The 15,734-nt window shown below is 45.5% G+C and overlaps 1 protein-coding gene across 2 annotated transcripts in view; it reads left to right on the top strand.

Moving 5' to 3' along the window:
• Positions 1-711: 711 nt before the first annotated feature.
• Positions 712-15,734, top strand: part of LOC308144321 (receptor-type tyrosine-protein phosphatase mu-like) — a 127,111-nt gene continuing 112,088 nt past the window's right edge. For both annotated transcript variants that reach the window (XM_080515412.1, XM_080515411.1), the window contains exon 1: positions 712-989. In XM_080515412.1, coding sequence (XP_080371538.1) covers positions 917-989 — 73 coding nt within the window. In that variant the 5' untranslated portion in view covers positions 712-916. The remainder of the gene's footprint in view (positions 990-15,734) is intronic.

Genomic DNA, 15,734 nt, shown 5'->3' with positions numbered 1-15,734 from the left:
AAAAATATGTCTGAACAAGTTGTTTGCATCAAATACCATCTTGATAAGAACTTAGAGGAACTTCAAAAGGAAAAGTTGGACCAATGGGGATTTTCACAATAAGAGCTACTGCACTATCACGGAGTCTTCAGGGGTCTGGGTGTAATGAAAAGTGGCTCCCAGAGCGCGCGCACACGCACACGCACACACACGGTGTAACTGTTACCATACAAGTTGTATCAAACAAAGTAAAAGACAAAGAATATATAGAAATATATAACAGGCCACACGGGGGGCAGTGGTTCGCACTCTCACCTCAGTAAGAAGGTCGACGCTTTTCTGTGTGGAGTTTGCATTTTCTCCGTTAGTGCGTGTGTGTGTGTGTGTGTGTGTGTGTGTGTGTGTGTGTGTGTGTGTGTGTGTGTGTGTGTGTGTGTGTGTGTGTGTGTGTTCCCTCCAGGTACTCTGTTTCCTCCACAGTCCAAAAAGCATGCAATATGCACCCTCCTCTGGATGAATGCAGTGCGATCTAAAACTACATAAAAACATTTAAATAAAACAGAAATTGAAAAGTGTCTGTTCCTCTGTGTCTGTCTGTATCTGTCCGTATATTTGTCTGTTGTCCCCTTCTCTCTCTCTCTCTCTCTCTCTCTCTCTCTCTCTCTCTCTCTCGCTCTCTCTCTCCCTCCTCCCCCTGTGACGTCAGCGGAGTTGCTCCTCGGGCTCGCGGACTCAGTCTTCAGACGGCCGCCTGTCCGCGCACTGCTACCTGTGCCGGCAGCTCACCTGAGCGCATGTGAGCGTGTTCGCGTGACAGTCAAAGTCCAGCAGAAGAAGGGGGAGCAGGAGGTGAAGCCGGAGGAGACAGGAGGAGACGGGAGGAGACAGGAGGAGGTGCAAAAGTCTGGGAGTTGTGCGCCTCGCGCTCCGGAGGATCATGGAACGAAGTTTCCTGCTGCTGCTGCTGCTGTCCCCGGGACCACAAGGCGCAGGGGCCGACTCTTTACCAGGTCAGGGGGACCGGGGGGTCCGGGGGGTCCGAGGGGGTTTGAGGGGGGGGGGGCGAGGGGGTTTGAGGGGGGGGGGGGGGGGGACCGGGGGGGGGTCCGGGAGGAAGGCGAACATGGGAGTTTCTCTGTCGGCTTCCAAGTTTCCAACTGGAAAATCTCCTCCTCTTCCTCCGTATCCTCCCATCTTTTCTCTTCTTCTCTCCTCCTCCTTTTCATTCTCCGGTCCTCCTTTTCCTCCTTTTCCTGCTCTTCTACACCTCTGCTCTTCTCCTCTTGTTCTTCTCTACTCTTCTCCTCTTTTCCTCCTCTTCTCTTCTCATCTTGTTTATCCTCTTCACGTTTTGCTTCTCCACGCCTCCATCCTGCTTCTCTACTCTTCTCTTCTTACCGTTTCTTCTCCTCTTTTCCTCCTCTTCTCATTCTCCTCTTCTCTTCTCATCTTGTTTATCCTCTTCACATCTTGCGTCTCCTCTCCTCGCATCCCGTTTCTCCCTCCGCTTCTCTTTTTCCAGTTTATCCTCCTCTTTTCCTCATCTTCTCTTCTCATCATGTTTCTCCTCTCCTCTTCTCATCTTGTTTCACCACTTCTCATCCTGTTTCTCCTCTTCTCATCCTATTTTTCCATTTTATCATCCCATTTCTCATCTCCTCCACTCATCCTGTTTCTCATCTTCTCATCCCATTTCTCCTCTCCTCCTCTGATCCTGTTTCTCCTATCCTCCTCATCCTATTTCTCCTCTCATCCTGTTTCTCCTCTTCTCATCCTGTTTCCTCTCCCCCTCTCATTCTGTTTCTCCTCTCATTCTGTTTCTCCTCTTCTCATCCTGTTTATCTTCTTCTCAACCTGTTTCTCATCTTTTTATCCTGTTTCTCATCTCCACTCATTTGGTTTCTCCTCTTCTTATTATGTTTCTATTCTTCTCACCCTGTTTCTCCTCCCATCGTGTTTCTCATCTTGTCATCTTTTGTCTCTTCCACTCATCCTGTTTCTCATCTCCTCATCCCATTTCTTCTCTTCTCATCTTGTTCCTCTCATGTTCTCTTCCTGTTTCTCCTCTTCTCTCATCCTGTTTCCTCTTCTCTCATCCTGTTTCTCCTCTTCTCATCCTGTTTCCTCTTCTACTCTCATCCTGTTTATCATCCTCTCATCCTATTTATCATATCCTCAACTCATTATATTTCTCATCTCATCCTGTTTCTTATCTTCTCATCATGTTTCTCATCCTGTTTCCCCTAATCTCATCCTGTTTCTCCTAATCTCATTCTGTTTCCGCTCCTCTCATCCTGTTTCTCTTCTTGTCATCCTGTTTCTCATCTTCTCATCCTGTTTCTCATCCTCTCCTGTCTCTCCTCTCCTCCACTCATCCTGTTTCTCATCTTCGCATCCCATTTCTCCTATCCCTCCTCTCATCCCGTTTCGCCTCTTCTTTTCCTGTTTCTCTTCTTCTCATCCCATTTTCTCTTCTCCTCTCATCCTGTTTCTTCTCTTCTTTTCCTGTTTCTCCTCTTCTCATTCTCTCTCCCCTGCTCATCCTGTTTCTCCTCTTCTCATCCTGTTTCCTCTTCTCCTTTCACCCTGTTTCCTCTCTTCCCATCCCGTTTCTCCTCTTCTCATCCCGTTTCCTCTCCTCTCCTCATCCCGTTTCCCCTCCTCTTCTTTTAAACTTTTCTCTTGCTGAACATTTTGTTAGAACTTGTTGACAGGAAGTGATGTCACAGCTGGCCTTGATGGCTACATGATGAACTGTTTGCGTTTGAGATCTGATGTGTTGAGGGTGAGGGGTTCGGCTATGACCTCTCTGATGTCATCAGATAGGAATGAAAACTGCTGGAAATGAGTGTGTGTGTGTGTGTGTGTGTGTGTGTGTGTGTGTGTGTGTGTGTGTGTGTGTGTGTGTGTGTGTGTGTGTGTGTGTGTGTGTGTGTGTGTGTGTGTGTGTGTTGTGGTCAGTTTGTAGGTTTAAGACAAACAGAACAGTCCACAACAGGGTGTCAGAGGGAGAACAGTGTCTACTCTGTACTTACAGCACCACTGTTAATTCAGCAACACACACACACACACACACACACACACACACACACACACACACACACACACACACACACACACACACACACACACACACACACTCCCCAATGACCTGGTGTGTCCAAGTTCACCTCTGTCGCTGATTCAGGACTTTAACACCCTTCTTCCTGTGTGTGTGTGTGTAGTCAGCTCTTTGTTGTCTCGTCAGGGTCTTAATGAGGCTCTGTGTGTGTGTGTGTGCGTGTGTGTGTGTGTGTGTGTGTGTGTGTGTGTGTGTGTGTGTGTGTGTGTGTGTGTGTGTGTGTGTGTGTGTGTGTGTGTGTGTGTGTGTGTGTTATGGAGCTGTGCATGTAGCGCCCCCTTCAGGCCAGCACAACACATTTTAACAGACTTTAAGAGCTGAAACAGCCATGAACCGTGTGTGTGTGTGTGTGTGTGTGTGTGTGTGTGTGTGTGTGTGTGTGTGTGTGTGTGTGTGTGTGTGTGTGTGTGTGTGTGTGTGTGTGTGTGTGTGAAAGATCATATGACTGCGAGTTCTCAGGATGCTCCTTTTAGCCTTTTAGCAGAACTCAGTCATATTGAATAGTGTTACAGCGTGTGGCTGTGTGTGTCCAGTGTGGGTTGCAGTGTCACGTTGTGTGTTACATTGTGTAGTGGTGTGTCACAGTGTGTGTTGATGTGTTGTGTCGTGTTACATTGTGTAGCAGTGTGTCACAGTGTGTGTGTTGTCTTGCATTGTGTTCCGTTGTACACGTTTCAGTTCTTTGGAACACAAAACAACAGAAATGAAATCATGTCTCAGGTTTTTCTGTATGTATGATCGGGTGTTTGCTTTTAGGTATATTTATGTGTTTTTTGGTTATTGCTATGGCTTTGATGTATTTCTAGCTGTGCTGGTGTTGCTCTGGGAGCATGTTGTATAGGGGATGGATTGGTGTGTCTATATTTCTATATGTGTTTGTGTGTATTTTGGGGATGTTGCTAGATGCTGTTTGTCTCTCTAATCTTCCACAAATCCACGAGGCCCTGAATCATCTGCTGCCTCAGAAGGAGCAAAGTGGCCGTTTTTCTGCTTCATAAAGCCCTGCTGCGTTTGCTGTCGCTTCGGGTCGGATTAGAGTTGCTGGAGAAAGGATTCCCTGGGGGCCGAAGTGCTGTGATGGGCCCCAGAACCCCCCTGGATTAATGTTCCATTGCCTTGAAGACGCAGCGTGGATTAGAGGAGGCAGGATTAAGGCTCCTTTTGTTTAACGACGAGATGAGATCCATGTCCTCCGGTCCCCGAACTCACCATGGGGTCAATCAAACACACCAAAAAAAACAAAAAATGAAGAAACCTTCAAGTAGTCAAAACAGGCACGGTATGTTCAGGTGCTGCAGGAATAAAGAACGAACTGAGAGGTGTTCAGGTGGTGCAAGAATAAAGAATGGCCTATGAGGTGTTCAGGTGCTGTAGGAATAAAGTAACGGCCTGAGAGGTGTTCAGGTTCTGCATGAATAAACTAATGACCTGAGAGTTGGTCAGGTGCTACAGGAATAACCTCATGGCCTGAGAGGTGTTCAGGTGCTACAGGACTAACCTCACGGCCTGAGAGGTGTTCAGGTGCTGCAGGAATAAAGAATGGCTCGAGAGGTGTTCAGGTGCTGCAGGAATAAAGAATGGCTCGAGAGGTGTTCAGGTGCTGCAACAATAAAGAATGACTTGAGAGGTGTTCAGGTGCTGCAGGAATAACGAATGACCTGAGAGGTGTTCAGGTGCTGCAGGAATAACGAATGACCTGAGAGGTGTTCAGGTGCTGCAGGAATAAAGAATGACCTGAGAGGTGTTCAGGTGCTGCAGCAATAACGAATGACCTGAGAGGTGTTCAGGTGCTGCAGGAATAAAGAATGGCTCGAGAGGTGTTCAGGTGCTGCAACAATAAAGAATGACTTGAGAGGTGTTCAGGTGCTGCAGCAATAAAGAATGACTTGAGAGGTGTTCAGGTGCTGCAGGAATAACGAATGACCTGAGAGGTGTTCAGGTGCTGCAGGAATAACGAATGACCTGAGAGGTGTTCAGGTGCTGCAGGAATAAAGAATGACCTGAGAGGTGTTCAGGTGCTGCAGCAATAACGAATGACCTGAGAGGTGTTCAGGTGCTGCAGGAATAAAGAATGGCTCGAGAGGTGTTCAGGTGCTGCAACAATAAAGAATGACTTGAGAGGTGTTCAGGTGCTGCAGCAATAAAGAATGACTTGAGAGGTGTTCAGGTGCTGCAGGAATAACGAATGACCTGAGAGGTGTTCAGGTGCTGCAGGAATAAAGAATGACCTGAGAGGTGTTCAGGTGCTGCAGGAATAAAGAATGACCTGAGAGGTGTTCAGGTGCTGCAGCAATAACGAATGACCTGAGAGGTGTTCAGGTGCTGCAGGAATAAACTAATGGCCTGAGAGGTGTTCAGGTGCTGCAGCAATAAAGAATGACCTGAGAGGTGTTCAGGTGCTGCAGGAATAAACTAATGGCCTGAGAGGTGTTCAGGTGCTGCAGCAATAAAGAATGACCTGAGAGGTGTTCAGGTGCTGCAGCAATAAAGAATGACCTGAGAGGTGTTCAGGTGCTGCAGCAATAAAGAATGACCTGAGAGGTGTTCAGGTGCTGCAGCAATGAAGAAATACCCTTGGGTGGTCTTCAAAAATGGGTTGGTCCAGTCCAGACTGCTAATGTCATTGCTTCCTCTTCCAGCAGGGGGACAAGAAGCGCGGTCGCTGTGCAAAGACCAATAGAGTGGATGGAGGTGGGCGGTGTTACCCCACACTAGGCTCCAACGACAGGCTGGACGATTTCACCCATTAAACAAAATAATTCTGCAACATCAGATTAGCGAGTCAGCGCATCTTCAAGAGATTACAACACACACACACACACACACACACACACACACACACACACACACACACACACACACACACACACACACACACACACACACACACACACACACACACACACACACACACACACACACACACACACACACTCCTTCAAACAATAATCCTATGAATATGATCGGGGGATTTGGGCCACAAGACTAACCAGACTGACATCTTGACAAGGATTAACCATTGTGTGTGTGTTAAATTGTCTCAGCAGATTTTCAGCTTACATGTGGTTGTCTCCTCCGAAATCTCAGATTTTCTTCAACCTCTGACATTAATCACATTCTCTGACTTAAAACTTGTTGGATGAACAATTATAAATACCATTGAAACTTCAATGAGTCACGTTCGAAACAGCTTCAGCTAGCAGGCTACTACAATAAGAACAACCACAACAATTAAAGCTGTAAGCAGTGGTCCTCGCCTTGCAGCTCTCTCGGAACCAACATGGAAATTGCAGCTGTCACGTCGCCGGTGACGCCGCGGCACTGAAGCCAACCGGCTTTGTGCAGCCGGAGCGCATTCTGGTGCACTTTAGCTGGGGCCAGCCGGTGTCGGGACTCTTGGAACTAGCAAGGATGCAAAGATGCAGCTGCAGCTCTGAGGCGGCAACAAAAACAAAACAAGTGAACTAAACAACTAGTGCTAAGCAGAGGATGTAAACAACAACAACAGAGGATTCATAAGGTGCAAATCAGCCGCCCTGGCTGAGAGTACTGTTGCAATGTCGCATATCTGGAGAGCTCTAAACCCCGCCTACATTTTAACCTTAGTTTCTGTGGAGAAAACACACCAGATTTGGCTCAGGTTATGCTTTGCCATACTGCTCTATACTGCTCCATTCCTTCCTTTTTGTGCAGTGGCAATGGGGCTTTAGGGTGACATACTATACATACATGAGTGGAGGAAGTTGCACACAGGTGGATTCTATCCTGAGCAGGAGATGCCACCTGAAAGAGATTACGAAGTGGTGCCAGGAGAGAGTGTAGCAAGGTACCATAGGATGGTAGGCTGTAAAAAGAGGTTGGAAACAAGGAAGAGGAAGAGAGGGAAGATGGAGCCAAAGTTTAAATAGTGGAAGCTGAAAAAGGAGGACTTGCAGGTAATGTGGGGAGGAAGTGCTGCAGGCCCTTTGGGATAGTGAGGAGCTACCAGAGGACTGGGGAAGTGCAGCTAAGGTAGTGAGAGAAACTGACAAGAGGGTGTTTGGGGTTTCTTGTGGTCAGAGGAAAGGAGGCGAGGAAAACAGGTGGTGGTATGAGGAAATTCAGGGGAATATCCAGAGGAAGAAAGCGGCTAAAGAAAGTGTGACAGCCAGGGCAATGAAGGAAGCAGGCAGGAGCACTGTGAAGAGAACACCGGTAAAGGCTTATGATGAGCCTTACCTCACTCTAACCCTAACCCTTATGATGAGCCTTACCTCACTCTAACCCTAACCCTTATGATGAGCCTTACCTCACTCTAACCCTAACCCTTATGATGAGCCTTACCTCACTCTAACCCTAACCCTTATGATGAGCCTTACCTCACTCTAACCCTAACCCTTATGATGAGCCTTACTAAACCCTATCCCGTATCATTTGGCAAAACAGACAGCAGGTTAGGTTGATCAACGGCAGAATGTAAATGTATAAGCTTGGGTAATGTCGGAATTCAACCAACATAACTTTTTCCATAAAAACACTTTAGTTTCTTCAATAAAAAAAAAAAAAAATATATATATTCATATTCATTGCATTCCAACAGGGTCTCACCCAGCTCTGCTTGGGCTCAGAACCTAGTAAGAGCCACAACAACCTTAACAATACCGACAGTCACAACAATAACTAAAACCAATAGCCACAACAATTTCTACTGCAGTCACAATAACAACAACCAACATCAACCACAACAAGAATGAAAACAGAAAGCAGCATTGAACAGGTATACACACACACACACACACACACACACACACACACACACACACACACACACACACACACACACACACACACACACACACACACACACACACACACACACACACACACACACACACTGATACCACACAGTTTTGCACTATGATGGAAAAATGACAACCTTTTTTTTTATTGGTAAGGACTCCTCTGATCGGTCAGACCTTTTCTGATTGGTCAGCACTCCTGTATTTGGTCAGAAGTGCTCTGATTGGTCACAAGTCCTTTGTTTGGTCAGGACTCCTGATTGTTCAGACCTTTTCTGATTGGTCAGATCTCTGATTTGTCTTGACTCCTCTTGTCAAACCTCCTCTGATTTGTCTGGACCCCCCTGATTGGTCAGGATTCCCGTCTTTCCTGTGCAGCAACCCTGCCTTCTAATACTGTACATCTTTGAGGTATTTGGATCATAGTCAGCGTCTATGTCCTTGGGCAGCATTGTTCTTAATGTGCCTCGGACACTGATTAATGATTGGCTCAATGTGTGTCAGAGTGCAACCGTGGGAAAACAAGAATGAGCTTGGAGATTGTTCGAGATTACAAGAGGTCAAAGAGTGGCTGAGATTTTTGGATTATTTGGAGGTGAAAACACGTTGATTTCATTCATTCATGTCAAACTGGTGCTTCAAGTCCCCGGACTCAGCCACTGACCCCAACCCTATTTTAATATACTGAAACGTAGAAGATAAGATCGGGCTTTATTAATCCCAAATAGGGGAATTCAGTCATCAAAGCAGCTCCACATTGGATAGATACTTAAAGACAGGCAGGATACTTGCACACAAGAGAATAGACTATGTATATATAAATAGGTAATTAGATAAATATATATGCATTAGGCTTGTGAATATCTATCACTGACAACGATTTGATACAAATCTCGATCCAATGCCAGTGATAGGATACGTTAGCGATTCATTGAATCCCCTTGCGATATGAGCCGATGTTCCCCATTTGATTTCATATTAATTTGATGGTGATTCAATTCTACACAATGCGATACAATGAGATTAGGTGCAATACGATATGATTCAACATGATGTGAAAAAAATTTGACCCAAAATGTAAATGGAAAATAAGAATGATACCAGAGGCAATCCTCATCAGCAGCACATTTAACAGAAAATTCACCTTTTGCTTATAATCTACGAGAACTGTGATTCACTTCATGCTTCTTCTTTTTGTCCTCTTAAAAACCACAACACAAAAAACAGGCCTTTTCACAGCATGAGGATTTGGAACCAGATTCAACATAAGGAACAGTAATCGGTTCCTCTCTTGTGGGGCTAGTTTTATCACACTGTCACAACATAAACAGTAAACAGTAAGACAACAACAAAAATCACTATCAATGAGTAACTTAAAGTAACACTTTCAGAAGTGCAATGTCCATATTCCTGTCTGCCAGACTGATACTAAACTAAGATTCCTAATATAAATAATATGAATAATAATAACCTTTTACTATTATGGTAGGTCTTTCACAACTGTTATTTGTCAGAAGCAGCTGCTGTAAACAGACTGACTCTCACTGAGTGTCTGACTCTCAATGAGTCAGATTCAATGTAAATAACAGGAAAAATAAAATACACTTTAGAAAACAGATGTGTCTGTAAATGCTACTCACAGCTAACACCTAACTTAGTGTTTTTTTTCATACGGCTTTTTTCCCCCAGTTTTTTTTTTTCCCAGTTGGATGAGTTAGTCCACATGTTCATGAAGAAGCAGACTGCCTCTGCTGTCACAATAATATAGTGATATTGTCAACATCACCTGTTGTGCTGAACACTTGTTACCAGTGTACGTTTAGCAGCATGGTATTCTTTACAAACCGCCTGCATCTTGTCAAGTTTACCATCTTTCTTGTGAAAGCTAAAGTACTTATAAACGCCTGATTTTAAGTGGTTCGGTGCATCAAAGATCTCCTCTACCTGCTTTATGCTGCTCTCAGGACTTCCATGCTGCGAGACAAGCGGGCGGAGAAATGTGCATCCTGGCTGATGGGGCCATCGGAAACACAGGATAGAATTGAATACAACGCAAAAAAATACAATGTACAAAATGAATTTTCATGATGTATTTTTGGAAAAAGTACAACGTGAAAAAAAAATCGATACAACCGTGGATTTTACCGATGTATCTCCATTTCAGATATACCAATTTATATCGAATAATCTCCACATCCCTAATTCGCCCAGAGTTCCTTAAGTCTCTGGATGTGCAGGGACTGTCATGGCTGACTCGTCTCTGCAACATCGCGTGGCGGGCGGGGGGGGGGGGTACCTCTGGACTGGCAGACCGGGGTGGTGGTCCCTCTCTTTAAGAAGGGGGATCAGAGGGTGTGTTGCAACTACAGAGGGATCACACTCCTCAGCCTCCCCAGGAAAGTCTATTCCAGGGTACTGGAGAGGAGGGTCCGGCCGTTAGTCCAACCTCGGATCCAAGAGGAACAATGCGGTTTTTATCCTGGTGGTGGAACACTGGACCAGCTCTATACCCTCCACCAGGTTCTCCTGATGGTGGAACACTGGACCAGCTCTATACCCTCCACCAGGTTCTCCTGATGGTGGAACACTGGACCAGCTCTATACCCTCCACCAGGTTCTCCTGATGGTGGAACACTGGACCAGCTCTATACCCTCCACCAGGTGCTCCTGATGGTCCTGATGGCCTGGGAACGCCTTGGGGTGCCACCTGAAGAGCTGGAGGAAGAGTCTGGGGCGAGGGAAGTCTGGGCAACTCTGCTCGGACTGCTGCCTCCACCACCCAGCCTGGATAAGCAGCAGAAAATGGATGGATGGATGGATGGATCCCTAATATGTATGTATACATATGCATATATAGCCATGGAAATACATGGGGGACAGTATTCAATAGTATTAATAATATTTACAATATTTGTGGTGCAGCAGTACAAGGCAGTAATAATTAAACAGTGTATTAATCAGTTATTGTGGTTGAACTGACTCTCAGTAGCAGGTATGAATGACCCATGGTAGCTCCTTCATGGATGGTGGCTGCAGCAGTCTGCCATTGAAGGAGCTGGTTAACACTCCTTCTGGTTAATGCTACTGGTTCATGAGCCTACAGAAGAGCTTGTTAATGCTCCTTCCGGTTAATGCTCCTTCTGGTTCATGATACTGGTTCATGCTAATGGTTAATGCTACTGGTTCATGCTCCTACAGTAGAGCAGGTTTATTCTATCACAGTGTGGGCTAGGGGATGAGAGGTGTTGTCCTTGAAGGATGGATTTCAGCTTGGACAGGATCCTCTTTTCACCCAACTCCCTGACTGTCTGATCCAGGTCTCCAGGACAGAACCAGCCCTCCCGAGCAGTCTGTTCAGTCTGAACCTGTCCCTGACTGTCTGAATCAGGTCTCCACGACAGAACCAGACCTCCGAACCAGTTTGTTCAGTCTGAACCTGTCCCTGACTGTCTGAATCAGGTCTCCACGACAGAACCAGACCTCCGAACCAGTTTGTTCAGTTTGATCCTGTCCCCGACTGTCTGAATCAGGTCTCCAGGACAGAACCAGCCCTCCTGAGCAGTCTGTTCAGTCTGATCCTGTCCCTGACTGTCTGAATCAGGTCTCCATGACAGAACCAGACCTCCGAACCAGTTTGTTCAGTCTGATCCGGCCCCTGACTTTAGCAGAGAAATGCCAGCAGACAATGCATAGAGGGTAGCTGAAGCTACCACAGTCATAAAACGTTTTTAACAGAGTCCTGCAGTCTCTCAGCAGGTAGAGTTGGCTTTGGCCTATCTTGTACAGGACATCTTTGTTGGTGGTCCAGGTGAGTTTATTGTTGAGGAAAACACCCAGGTGCTTGGAGGTGTCCACTGTCTCCAAGTCCAAACCCGGGATGTTCGTCGGGAGTGTGTGTCAGCGCCTTCCTTCGGAAGTCTTTCACCATCTCTATTGCACGTTAGTAAAAGTACTCCTTGTTCTTTCCTATGTCACTCTGACTGTTTGTGATTGTGTTTCTGTGCAAAATGTGTATTTTGTTGTTGTGTATTAGTGTGTTGTAGCCTGTAGTCCATAGTGAGTCGACCTTTTCAGGCTCTCTGCTGGAAGTTACAGATGACCTTTCTTTCTCTCGCTCTCTCTCTCTCTTTCTCACTCACTCTCCATCTCTCCTCCTCTGTCTTGTTCTCCCTCTCTCCACGTTCCGCTCACTCGCCCCTTCCCTCTCTGTCTTTGGCTCCCTGACTCTCTCTCTGTGGTGGGGGAGTCTTTATATGTATAATCTTCAATGTAATCTGAAGATATTAGTAGTAGGTGATATTGTTTAATCTGTTGGAATTACTAGCTTTACATATCTAAGATTAACACTGACATCTGTCTAAAGAGGTCTGTCGGAGGAGGGCTGAGCAGGTCTGTCTTAACAGCGTTGAGGAGGTCTGGCTGAGGAGGGCCGGGGAGGTCTGTCTGAGGAGGTGTGTCTTGGCAGGGTTGAGGAGGTCTGTCTTGGCAGGGCCGAGGAGGTCTGTCTGAGGAGGTCTGTCTTGGCAGGGCTGAGGAGGTCTGTCTCAGGAGGGCTGAGCAGGTCTGTCTGAGAATGTCTGTCTTAACAGCGTTGAGGAGGTCTGTCTGAGGAGGTCTGTCTTAACAGCGTTGAGGCGGTCTGTCTGAGGAGGTCTGTCTTAACAGCGTTGAGGAGGTCTGGCTGAGGAGGGCCGGGGAGGTCTGTCTGAGGAGGTGTGTCTTGGCAGGGTTGAGGAGGTCTATCTGAGGAGGTCTGTCTTGGCAGGGCTGAGGAGGTCTGTCTGAGGAGGTCTGTCTCAGGAGGGCTGAGCAGGTCTGTCTGAGAATGTCTGTCTTAACAGCGTTGAGGAGGTCTGTCTGAGGAGGTCTGTCTGAGAATGTCTGTCTTAACAGCGTTGAGGAGGTCTGTCTGAGGAGGTCTGTCTTAACAGCGTTGAGGAGGTCTGTCTGAGAATGTCTGTCTTAACAGCGTTGAGGAGGTCCGTCTGAGGAGGTCTGTCTGAGGAGGTCTGTCTTAACAGCGTTGAGGAGGTCTGTCTGAGGAGGTCTGTCTGAGGAGGTCTGTCTCAGGAGGGCTGAGCAGGTCTGTCTGAGAATGTCTGTCTTAACAGCGTTGAGGAGGTCTGTCTGAGGAGGGCTGGGGAGGTCTGTCTGAGAATGTCTGTCTTAACAGCGTTGAGGAGGTCTGTCTGAGGAGGTCTGTCTTAACAACGTTGAGGAGGTCTGTCTGAGGAGGTCTGTCTTAACAGCGTTGAGGAGGTCTGTCTGAGGAGGTCTGTCTTAACAGCGTTGAGGAGGTCTGTCTGAGGAGGTCTGTCTTAACAGCGTTGAGGAGGTCTGTCTGAGGAGGGCTGGGGAGGTCTGTCTGAGGAGGTCTGTCTGAGAATGTCTGTCTTAACAGCGTTGAGGAGGTCTGTCTGAGGAGGTCTGTCTTAACAGCGTTGAGGAGGTCTGTCTGAGAATGTCTGTCTTAACAGAGTTGAGGAGGTCTGTCTGAGGAGGTCTGTCTTAACAGCGTTGAGGAGGTCTGTCTGAGGAGGTCTGTCTTAACAGCGTTGAGGAGGTCTGTCTGAGGAGGTCTGTCTTTACAGCGTTGAGGAGGTCTGTCTGAGGAGGGCCGGGGAGGTCTGTCTTTACAGCGTTGAGGAGGTCTGTCTGAGGAGGGCTGGGGAGGTCTGTCTTTACAGCGTTGAGGAGGTCTGTCTGAGGAGCGCTGGGGAGGTCTGTCTGAGGAGGTCTGTCTGAGGAGGTCTGTCTGAGGAGGGCTCTGGTGTGGGAATATTTCGGTTTCAAACCAAAGGAGCAAGGTGAACCCATCAGCACGGACCAGCTATCAACACACACCAGCCAGTGCGCACAATTTGTGCAAAAGTACCGGCAACACAACAAACTTTCGTGCTCACCCAAACATAACACTCCACCCAGTGTTTACAGCTGGGAGTTTCTGTAATTTAATATTAATTATTGTCATGGGTGTGTGTGTGGTTTTATATAATTCTTGTTGAAGCACTTTGTGTTACTTTCATGTATAAAAAGTATAAATATAAATAAAGATTGATTGATATTTTGGTTGAGTGTTGAGAGTCTGGTCTTTTATTGTTTGTTGATGTGATTTTTATTCAAGTGCAGTTTTTATTTGTTGTATTTATTTAAATTATTTAAACATTGTTCTTGTTCCAATTACAATGCTAAAGAATGAGAAATAAAAAAAAATATTGCATATGAAAGAGTATACTTTATTATTATAGCATTATTATGACATCATTACATTGGTGGCTAATTTGGTCTACAAACATTTTTGGGGACAATAATATTGTTTATCGGCAATAATTTGTTTATCGTTGCAGGCCTACTATATAGTTCAGAGAATGTAAGCAGTCAGATTTCTTTTAAAGAGATGGGGCTTAGAAGCCAAAGAAGAGGCAAATAATAGTGCATGGTGACAAGAAAGGACCACCAAAGTAAAACTGTTAACTATTATTAAGAACACCAATGCAGCATAAAGAAATGCACACAAGAGACAACTAAACTAAAGTAATGTACAGAGTTCAGAGACTGCACAGAGAACAAGAAAGAAAGACAATTTGCTGGATGATCTGAGGTAATATTTGATAATGTTCACGTGTTAATATCATATCCTGCAGAACTTTTTGGGCTCACAAATATGGTGTTGCTTTAATCTCTGTTAATATCTTAAAATACTATAGCATGGGGAGAAGAAACGAGCAGAGGAGATAAAGACGAGAGCATGGAGAGAAGAAGAGAGAAGAGCTAAAGACGAGATCATGGAGAGAAGAGGAGAGAAGAGGAGATAAAGACTAGAACATGTAGAGAAGAGGAGATAAAGACTAGAACATGTAGAGAAGAAGAGAGAAGAGGAGATAAAGACTAGAACATGTAGAGAAGAAGAGAGAAGAGGAGATAAAGACTAGAACATGTAGAGAAGAGGAGAGAAGAGGAGATAAAGACTAGAACATGTAGAGAAGAAGAGAGAAGAGGAGATAAAGACTACAACATGTAGAGAAGAGGAGAGAAGAGGAGATAAAGACTAGAACATGTAGAGAAGAAGAGAGAAGAGGAGATAAAGACTACAACATGTAGAGAAGAGGAGATAAAGACTAGAACATGTAGAGAAGAGGAGAGAAGAGGAGATAAAGACTAGAACATGTAGAGAAGAAGAGAGAAGAGGAGATAAAGACTACAACATGTAGAGAAGAGGAGAGAAGAGGAGATAAAGACTAGAACATGTAGAGAAGAGGAGATAAAGACTAGAACATGTAGAGAAGAGGAGATAAAGACTAGAACATGTAGAGACAAAGAGAGAAGAGGAGATAAAGACTAGAACATGTAGAGAAGAGGAGATAAAGACTAGAACATGTAGAGAAGAGGAGATAAAGACTAGAACATGTAGAGACAAAGAGAGAAGAGGAGATAAAGACTAGAACATGTAGAGAAGAGGAGATAAAGACTAGAACATGTAGAGAAGAGGAGAGAAGAGGAGATAAAGACTAGAACATGTAGAGAAAACCAGAGTTAATCTGGAAATGACTTAGATAAGAGAAAACCAGAGTTAATCCTGAAGTTACCTGGATAAGATTAAATCCAGCAACATAGTACAGCCTCAGGTGAAGCGTCCCTCAGCCATGTTGAGCTGGGATTGGCTCTAGCAGGTGAAGTGGGAGAGAAGATGGATGGATGTTCACTTTGAAGACATGACTTACTCCTTGTCTATTTTATGCTCGTTGTTTGATTTGGCTGGTTCTATGTTGTTTATATTGTTTGTTTGTGTTGTATATATTGTGTGTTTATGTGGTTCAATGCTATTTATATTGTGTGTTTGTGTGGTTCTGTGTTCA

The sequence above is a fragment of the Blennius ocellaris genome (genome assembly GCF_963422515.1).
Source record: "Blennius ocellaris genome assembly, chromosome: 19".
NCBI classification, from domain to species: domain Eukaryota; kingdom Metazoa; phylum Chordata; class Actinopteri; order Blenniiformes; family Blenniidae; genus Blennius; species Blennius ocellaris.
The sequence above is the reverse complement of the archived record's forward strand: the minus strand, read 5'-3'. Positions and strand labels throughout refer to the sequence as shown.